General features: G+C 41.7%; 1 protein-coding gene across 2 annotated transcripts in view; it reads right to left on the reverse strand.

Annotated features, from left to right (window-relative positions):
• MRPS22 (mitochondrial ribosomal protein S22) overlaps positions 1-7,611 on the reverse strand; it is a 30,612-nt gene extending 23,001 nt beyond the window's left edge. Inside the window, exon 1 of one of the 2 annotated variants that reach the window (XM_032408600.1) lies at positions 7,431-7,611. In XM_032408600.1, coding sequence (XP_032264491.1) covers positions 7,431-7,602 — 172 coding nt within the window. In that variant the 5' untranslated portion in view covers positions 7,603-7,611. The remainder of the gene's footprint in view (positions 1-7,430) is intronic. The other variant, XM_032408599.1, reaches the window with a different exon arrangement.
• Between the last annotated feature and the right edge of the window lie 2,961 nt (positions 7,612-10,572).

The following is a 10,572-nucleotide window of genomic DNA, read 5'->3' on the forward strand; positions in this document are numbered from 1 at the left end:
TCTGCATGGAGCACTGGGTGTTATATGCAAACAATGAATCATGGAACACTATATCAAAAACTACTGATGTAATGTATGGTGATTAATATAACATAATAAAAAAAAAAAAAGAAAGCAATCCCACTGACAACAGCATCAAAAACAATAAAGAGCTTAGGAATAAATTTAGCCAAAGAGGTGAAAGATCCCTATACTGAAAACTAAAACACACTGATGAAAGAAATCAAAGAAGAGGAATGAAGGGAGGATGGTGGAGTGGGACGATCCTGAGCTCACCTCACCCCATGGCACACTGAGGCAACATTTACATATATGGCCACTAACTCTGAAAATGAACTGAAGATGGCTGAACAGATCCTCCACAGCTGGCCATAGAATGAAGGCCATATCAAAAAGGGTAGGATGAGCGGAAACATATTGAGGAACCAAACCCCTGACTCAACTAACCAAAAACAAGAAGGACATCACAAGCACAGAGGAGCAAGAAGATCAGACCCCAAGACTAGACTCCTCCAGCCCTGGGACCCACACTGGGAAAGGAGTCCCCATACGGTCTGGCTTTGAAAATGAATAGGGCTGATTTTAAACTCTGGGAGAGCCAGAGATTAAAAAACTGAGACACTGTCCATAAAGACCCAGCATGCTAAATAACTCATCCCAGACACTGCACAAAAGCAACAGTTTGAAAAGTACCTGGGGCACAGGTTAAAGAGGTTTACTGAGTAACCTGAGGACATTTGCCAGAGAGACAGGAATCTGCAGGAAACTTCTTGGGAACAAAAGTGATGGTGGGCGCCATTTTTCTTGCCCTCCCCAAGCCCAGATAGCCAGACACTTTTGGGAGCCAGTTTTAACACACTTCTGTCTACCCTGCTAGCACCACGTACCTTTCCTCAGTGTTGCCCTGTGGCTCGGTCTCACCCAAACCACCTGCCTTGGCAAGCACCCTGCCAAAGCAACTCCTGCCATGGGGAGAGTGGGGAAGATAACCACACACACCAGCAGGCACTCAATTCCTGCAGCCAGGTCTTTTACTTGCCTGCACAGGGAGCAAACCTTGCCCTCTTCAGTGCGCCCACAGCTGTCACAGCGGCTAGCTGCAGACAGCCAGGCTACCCACCAGCAAGCCCACAGCAGCGGCAGCCAGGCCTCTCAACAGGAAAAACAGCAAACGCTGCCTGGTGTGCCTGCAGTAACCAAAGCAGGACGCTGAGCCAGCTGAGCTAAGTAAGGTGAGCTAACCCCACCCACCAGCATGCCCACAGCAACTGTAGCTCAGCCACAATATGAGAGTGCACACAGCCTACACAGGAGCACCTGGTCAGTGACAAGAGGGGATTGTGCTACAGGCCACCACAGGACCTCTTCTACACAAGGACCATACTTTCGAGACCAGGACACACACCCACCTAACACATACAAACAAACAGTTAGAAAAAAATGAGAAGATGGGGTGCCTGGGTGGCTCAGTTGTTAAGTGTCTGCCTTCAGCTCGGGTCATGATCCCAGGGTCTTGGGATCGAGCCCCGCATCGGGCTCCCTGCTCCACGGGAAGCCTGCTTCTCCCTCTCCCACTCCCCCTGCTTGTGTTCCCTCTCTCGCTGTGTCTCTCTCTGTCAAATAAATAAAACCTTTAAAAAAAAAAAAAAATGAGAAGACTGAAGAATATGTCCACAATGAAAGACAAGACAAAATCACAGAAAAAGAGCTAAAGAAAATGGAGATAATATGCTTAATAAAAAGATCAAAGTAACAATTATAAAGATATTCAACTGGACTTGAGAGAAGAACAGATGAATTTACAACTTTGACAAAGAGATAGAAAATATAAAAAATAACCAGTCAGAGCTGAAGAATACAATAACTGAGAGGACAAATATGCTAGAGGGAATCAAGAGCAGATTACAGAATGCAGAAGAATGGGTCAGTGATCTGGAACACAGTGTAATGGAAAGCAACCAAGCTGAACAGCAAAAAGTAAGAATAGGTTAAGGGACCTCTATAACATCCTCAAGCATAATAAATATTGTATTATAGGGATCCCAGAAGAAAAAGAGAGAGACAAGGGAGCAGAAAACTTATTTAAAAAAATAATAGCTAAAAATTTCCCTAATCTGGGAAGACATCCAGGTTCAGGAAACATGAAAATCCCCAAACAAGATGAACCCAAAAAAATGTCCACACTGTGATACATAACTTAAAATGACAGAATTTAAGATAAAAAGAGATTATTAAAAGCAGCAAGAGAAAAGCGAACAGTTACATACAAGGGAAAGCCCATAATGCTATCACCTAATTTTTCAGCAAAAACTTTGCAGGTCAGAAAGGAATGGCAGGACATATTCAAAGTACTGAAAGAAAAAACTTAAAACCAAGAATACTCTAGGGGCAAATGGATGGCTCAGTCTGTTAAGCGTCTGCCTTTGGCTCAGGTCATGATCTTGGGGTCCTGGGATTGAGCCCCGCGTTGGACTCCCTGCTCAGCAGGGAATCTGCTTCTCCCTCTCTCTCTCTGCCCCTCCCCAGCTTGTGCTCGCTAACACGCACTCTCTCTCAAATAAACAAATAAAATCTTAAGAAAAAAAAATTACGCTGCAAGATTATCTATCATTCAGAACTAGAGTTTTTAAAGAGTTATCCAGATGAACAATAATTAAAGGAGTTCATCACCACTAAACCATCCTTACAAGAAATGTTAAAGGGAATTGTTTAAGTGGGGGAAAAAAAAAAGACAATAACTACAAGTCAGAAAATTGTGAAAGGAAAAATATTTCACTAGTAAGAACAAACATACAGTAATGGTAGTAGGTTAGTCACTTTATAAAGTCAGTAAGGAAGTTAAAACACAAAAACAATAAAATCAATTATATCTACAAAAATTAGGAAAAAAATTAGGGGACATAAAAAATAAAAAGATGTAAAGTATGACATCATATATATAAAACATGGAGAAAGGAAGTAAAAACTTAGTACTTTTAGAATGTGTTCAAACTTAAACAACCATCAAGTTAATAGGGACTGCTATACATATATGATGTTACAATATGAACCCCATGGTAACCACAAACCAAAAACCTATGATACACAGAAAATAAAGAGAAAGAAAGCCAAACATGGCACTAAAGAAAGCCACCAAACAAGTTAAGGAAGCAACAGAAGAAGAAAGGAACAGAGAAGAACTACAAAACCCACCAGAAAACAATTAATGAAATGGCAATAAGTACAATACTATCAATAATTACTTTAAATGTAAATGGACTAAATGCTCCAAACAAAAGATATAGGGTGGCTGAAATGGATTAAAAAAAAAACAAAACAAGACCCATCTATGTGCTGCCTACAAGAGACTCACTGCAGAACTAAAGACACACAGACACTCAAAGTGAAATGATGGGAAAAGATATTCCATGCAAATTGAAGGGAAAAAAAAAAAAGCCAGAATAGCAATACTTACATCAGACAAAACAGACTTTAAAACTAAGACTGTAGGGGCGCCTGGGTGACTCAGTCAACTGAGCATCTGACTCTTGGTTTTGGCTCAGGTGGTGCTCTCACAGTCATGGGATCAAGGCCTGCATCAGGCTCCCTGATCAGTGAGGAGTCTGCTTCAGATTCTCTCTCCCTCTGCCCCTCCCACTGCTCATGCTCCCCCCACCCAATAAATAAATAAAATCTTTAAAAAAATAAAAAATAAAACTAAGACTGTAGCAAGAAACAACGGCATTACATGATGATAAAGGGGATCAATCCAACAAGAAGATAAAACAATTGTAAATCTCTATGCACCCAACATTAAGGCACCTAAATACCTAAAGCTAGTATTACAGACATAAAGGGAGAAACTGACAGCAATACAATATAGCAGGGCCCTTTCATACCCCTCTTAAATTAATGGATGGACCATCGAGGCAGAAAATCAATAAGGAAACAGTGTCTTTGAATGACACATTAGACCAGATGAACTTAGTAGATATATACAGAACATTCCATCCAAAAACAACAGAATACACATTATTTTCAAGTGCACATGAAACAATCTCCAGGATAGATCACATTAGACCACAAAACAAGTCTCAAATTTAAGAAGACTGAATCATATCATGCATCTTTCCCAACCATAACAGTATAAAACTAGACATCAATTAGAAGAAAAAAATGGAAAAAAACACAAACACATGGAGGCTAAGCAACATGCTACTAAACAACCAATGGGTCAACAAAGAAATCAAAAAGGAAATAAAAAAATATATGGAGACAAATGAAAATGGTAACACAACAGCCCCAAATCTTTGGAGCACAGCAAAAAGCAGTTCTTAAGAGGGAAATTTATAGTGATACAGGCTTACCAAAGAACCAAGAAAAATCTCAAATAAACAATCTAACCTTACATCTGAAGGAACTAGAAAAAGAACAAAGCCCAACATTAAAAGGAATAAAATAATAAAGTTTAGACCAGAAAAAATTGAAACAGAGAATTAAAAAAAAAAAAAAAATAGAAAATAACATTGAAACCAAGACCTGGTTTGCTGAAAAGATAAAATTGATAAACCTATAGCCAGACCCATCAAGAAAAAGGAGGACTCAAATAAATAAAATCAGAAATGAAAGAGGAGAGGTAACAACACCAAAGAAATACAAAGGATTATAAGAGACTACTATAAAAAATTGTATGACAACCTAGAAGAAAGGGATAAATTCCCAGAAACATACAATCTTCCAAAACTGAAGCAGGAAGAAATAGAAAATCTGAATAGACCCCTTACTAGTAATAAAGTTAAATCAGTAATTTAAAAAACTCCCAACAAACAAAAGAATAGATGGATTCACAGGTAAATTCCACCAAACATGTAAAGAAGAGCTAATACCTGTTCTCCTCAAACTATTCCAAAAAAATAGAAGGAGAGCTTCCAAATACATCCTGTGAGGCCAGCATTACCCTGATACCAAAACCAGAAAGATACTGAAAGACAGACAGACAGACAGACAGACAGAAAACAAAAAAAAAACAAACCACAGACCAGTATCCCTGATGAACCCACATTCACATGGTCAATTAATCTAAGACAAAGGAGGCAAGAATATACCATGGAGAAAAAACAGTCTCTTTAATAAATGGTGCTGGGAAAACTGGACACCTACATGCAAAAGAATGAAAGGGGACCACTTTCTTACACAATACACAAAAATAAACTCAAAATTGATTAAAGACCTAAATGTGAGCTCTGAAACCATAAAACTCCTAGGGAAAAAAAAATAGGCAGTAATTTCTCTGACATCAGCCATGGCAACATTTGTCTCAATATACCTCCTCAAGAAAGGAAAACAAAAGCAAACATAAACTACTGAAACTACATCAAAATAAAAAGCTTTTGCACAGCAAAGAAAACCATCAATAAACAAAAAGGCAACCTACTAAATGGGAGAAGATATTTGCAAATCATATATCAGATAAGGGATTAATATCCCAAATATATAAATAACTTAATAGAACTCAATGCCAAAAAAACAACTAGTCTGATTAAAAATGGGTCAAAGACCTAAACAGACATTCTTCCAAAGAAGACATACAGATGGCCAACAGACACATAGGATGCTCAGTATCACTAATCATCAGGGAAATGCAAATCAAAATCACACTGAGATAACACCTTACACCTGTCAGAATGGCAAGACTCAAAAAGAGGAAAAGGAACTCAGCAGCATTACTTATAAAAGCCAAGATATGGAGACAACTAAGTGTCCATCAGTAGATAATAAAGTTGTGGGGTGTGTGTGTAATAGAATATCATTCAGCCATAAAAAAGGAGGAAATCGTGCCATTTGGGACAACATGGATGAACCATGAGGGCATTATGTTAAGTGAAATAAATCAAGCAGAGAAAGATAAATATTGTATGATCTCAACTTTTTGTGGACTCTTAAACAAAGAAGAACTCACAGAAAAAGAGATCAGACTTGTGGTCTATGGTTACTGGAGGAGGGGTAATTGGATGAAGGTGGTCAAAAGGTACAAACTTCCAGTTAAAAGATAAAGAACTAGGGATATAATATACTACATGAGGAAGATAGTTAACACTGCTGAATGGCATAGATGAAGGTTGTTACGAAAGTAAATCCTAAGATTTCTCATTACAGGGAAAAAAATTTTTTTTCTACTCTTTGTATCTACATGAGAGGAAAGATGTAAACTAAATTTACTGTGGTAATAATTTCATGATCTATGAAGTCAAATCATTGGGCTGCACACCTTAAATTTATTCAATGCCATATATTAATTATATCTCAATAAAACTGAAAATTTTTTTTAAACGTAATCAAGATTCACGCTTAAAATTCACCAGACTTCCAATTTCATTTATAAGAGAAACTAAGGTAGTCTGCTTACTTCCCTGTGTCCCCCACTAAACAATGTGCTCCCCCAAAGGCCAGAACAGGGTCTTGTACTTCTTGTACTCATACCAGGTACCCAGGTCAGTTACAGTGCCTGGCAGACAGTATGTGCTCAGCACTACTCTCTCTTCAATCTCACCCATTCCCCCAGGTTGAGTTATCACTTTTACCCAATGTTTCTCACTTTAGATACGACTGCGTACTGGGTACCTACACTCGAATTTCAAAAGCACCTCAGATTTAATGTGTACAAACAGACGTTTACTTCTGCCTCCCTTCCAATCTCATCTTACCTACTCCTGCCTTTTCTTCCCTCACCTCCCCTCTTCCGCGCCCCCGCCAAAAAAAAAAAAAAAAAAAAAACTGTTCCTAAAATTAAGCTTCTCTGTCTTGGTACAAATGGGACTACTCTCCTCCACTCAACTGCTCAAGCCAGAAACCTGAGAAGCAACACTGATTTCTCCTTTTAAACTTAAAGCCAAAACCGTAACCAAGCCTATCAATCCTACCTCAAACATGGGTTTCCAAACTACATGTGTTCAGTCTCGTTTCTGGACTTTTGCGTATGTTGTTTCCTCTGCTTGAAATGTTTCCTGTTTTCTCACTAGCATGGTTAGCCAGGTCTCAGCTCTGGTCCTAATTTCCAGAAACCCTTCCCTGTCCTTCCCACCAAGTTTGAGTGCCACTCTTATGTGTGTTCCTCTATCGCGACCTGGGTCACACTGCATTGCCACTTCCCCGCTGGGCCATGAGTTCCTCAAAGACAAACCCGTTTAGTTGGCCGTATCCCCTAAACGTAGCACTGTGCTTTGCAAGGAACCGAGCTCAGGCCCTGTTGGTTAATTGAGTGAACCAATGACAAAGGCGGGCGATGACCCCGCAGGTACAAGGTACAGAAGGGAGCCGGCTGGCCTAGGGCGCACTGCTAGAGGAGCCGGGGACGGAGGTGCGGGATGGGGTCCGCGTGGTTCTCGCCAGCCAGAAGGAGGCTCTAGGTCTCCCAGGAGAATGTGCCAGCGGACGTCTGGCAGGTCACTTACCCGCCTCAGAGGCAAGCCGACGGCATGGCAGGCCCGCCCCGCAGGGCCCGGGCAGTGGCTGGAGCAGGGCGCGGAACTGGGGCTGACTTCGGGCCCGGACACAAACCCGCTCCGTGCTCCGAGAACCTGTCAGGAGGCTCCACAGCGACACAGACGCTCTGAGGGTCGCCATGATTATCCGGGGCCACCTGCGCCGGAAGCGGCTGTGAACGATTTCGGGTCTCGCGAGGTTCGCGCAGCATTCTGGGAAATGTAGTCTGGTTGAGGGAGGAGGGAGGCAGGGCTACGCAACTTCATAATTTTCTTGTAAACCTCTTCTTCACATGTGGAGGATGTTCGTGTCCTCTGTATGCGTAGAGCCAAAGATAAAACTCCACCATCTCCCTTAAATGCTCTTTTTTCCTGGACCTTTCCTTCGTTCCATGGCTCTAACAAATTTCCATTTCCTGCCCAAGTCCTTTCTTCCAGCCCCAGGTTTAAATCCAAGTGCCTATTCGACTTACCCATTCAAACTTATCACAGACCCTCCCGCACGACAAATGTAACTTCTGATTCCAAAGCCTGATTGTCACCACCACCTTCATCCCCACCCACTCATACACCTCATTCGGTCTCAGAACCTTACTCCTTTACTTCCTTTTCTCAATTTATGATTATTTTGCTTATTTTTCTTATCCCATGAAGACGATCACTCTACATATTTTATTGTACTGTCACCTAACCTGGTACATCTCTATGCACAGGAAACATTGGTTGAATAAATGACTAAATGAATGATTTAGTGATCCTGTTATTTTTTTCCAGCTGTCCAGGATGTGTAGGTCTTTCTCTTCCCTATAGTTTGATGCCTATGCTAAGAACTCATGGCAAGGCCTAGCTAAAGGAGGATGTTAACACTTGTTTGAATTAGTTGGACAAGTAGACTCATTTCCTAACCTTTCCTCTTTTCCACCACTGCACATTAAGAGCTGTTTCTGAACACACTCCCTGTTTGGGTGGAGAAGGAGAGAGCCCTCGTCTTGGTGCTACATTCAGGCATGGCTGCTGCCCTGTGCCTCCCAACACTTCCTCTCACACCTACACGAGAGCAGGTGTCAGGGAGTGGTAGTGAGAGGCATGCAAGTGTCTCCCAGCCCATGCCCTTTCTCTAAGGATCGCCACCTATTTCTTTCCCATAGGCAATGCTGAAAGGATAGGCTTCACAGGCTGTGTTTTTCATATTAACATCCCCCTGGATAATACTGTTTGAACAATGAGTGGACACCTAATGCAGGAGGAATGAATCCATTGACTGCTGTATTAGTCCCCTGTTGCCACTGTAACAAATTACAACAATCTGGTGGCTTAAAACAACATGAATTTATTCTCTCACGGTCATGGATACCAGTAATTTGAAATCAGTATCACTGTGCCAAAAGCAGAGTATCAACAGAGCTGTGCTCCCTTCAGAGGCTCTAGGGGAGAATCTGTTCCTTGTCTCTTCCAGCTTCTGGTAACTGCAAGCATTACTTGGTTTATGGCTGCATCACTCCAAGCTCTGCCTCTGTCGTCACATAACCTCTTCTGTCTGTGCCCAATCTCCCTTTGCCTCACTCTGATAAAGATATGTATGATTCCATTTATTTTTTTTTATTTTTTAAAGATTTTATTTATTTATTTGACAGAGAGAGACACAGCGAGAGAGGGAACACAAGCAGGGGGAGTGGGAGAGGGAGAAGCAGGCTTCCCGCGGAGCAGGGAGCCCGATGCGGGGCTCGATCCCAGGACCCTGGGATCATGACCTGAGCCGAAGGCAGACGCTTAACGACTGAGCCACCCAGGCGCCCCTGTATGATTCCATTTAGAACCTGCCCTGATAATCCAGGATCATCTCCCCATCTTAAAATCCTTAACTTAATCACTTCTGTAAAGACTGTTTCTATATAAGGTAACAGTCTCAAGTTCTAGGAATTAGATATCTTTGGGGAAGGAAGGACATTTTTCAGCCTACCCCAGCTGTCCAAGCACCGAACAGGTTTTCTCTTAATATTCAAACTAAGAAACACAGAAACTATAGTTGAAGGCAGAACCTTGAAATTAATTACTATTTAGAGTTAAGTTTGGAGCTCCCTTTCTCAACAGTATATTCCCTGATGAGTGAGCAGAGAAAGCCAGTTCACAGAAAAAGGCAGGAAGACGGAGCAGAAGCAGAGATGGCAGACTATGTGCTTTGAGAAAGAGAGAGATGGGGAAAGGTGCTATCTTGGCAAGAGACCCTCCCCTGTTCCTTTCATTAATCTCCTTTACTTGGGGCCAGACTAAGTCTTACTGACATGTATCAACCAAGATTCCTGGTTCTAGCTGTAACCTCGGACAGATGCCCACATCTTTCAAAGTCTCAGTTCCTCACCTACAAAATGGGTATAATGAGAGCACTTATCTTGCAGACTTTGAGGATAAAGGATTTTCAGGATTTGATGCCTGGTATTTCATAAACGGGGTGGGTGCAAGACGATTGGGTGGCAGCAAGTCAGCACCTTTCTGAAGATCTTCAGAAGGAAAATTTTAGAGAGTTACATGTTCATCAGTTACGATTACCTGGTGATAAGCAACAGAAATCTTTCCTGTCTAACACAGAGATGGAAGTGATGGGAAAGATGTTGACTATCTCACAGAGTTCAAGGGAAAACTGAACAGCCAAGCCTCAGGAAGGCCTTGAAGGATGGAAGCTCCAGGGTCCCCAAATAGTTCTAGAGGAAGATGGAAAACATTTTGCCTGGAAGCCTGTGCAATTCTACATTGGAGCAGAAACACCCTGAGCAATGATGAGGATGTTGAAAGATGTGACAAAGCACAGCCACTGTCCCTGTCACTTGGAGTGTACTCTTTTCATCAGTCCTGCTGGTCTTCATGGCAAATTGGTGAGGCAGACAGGACAGGCATCAATATGAGCATCTTCTCTACGTGTAAGCTGAGGTTCTAAAGTTAAGGGTATTGCCCAAGGCCATCCAATTTATTCAAGGCAAAGACAAGGCTACACTCTGGGGTCCCTGGCAGCTATTATGGTAGAAAAGCTGTTTCACATGTGTTTCATGGGGTAAGGAAAAACACTGAGACTTCCAGAAATGATACAGACTGTCTTCTGAGCCCAGAAGGTGGCCCA

Source organism: Phoca vitulina, unplaced genomic scaffold (assembly GCF_004348235.1).
Source record: "Phoca vitulina isolate PV1807 unplaced genomic scaffold, GSC_HSeal_1.0 scaffold10, whole genome shotgun sequence".
Taxonomy (NCBI): domain Eukaryota; kingdom Metazoa; phylum Chordata; class Mammalia; order Carnivora; family Phocidae; genus Phoca; species Phoca vitulina.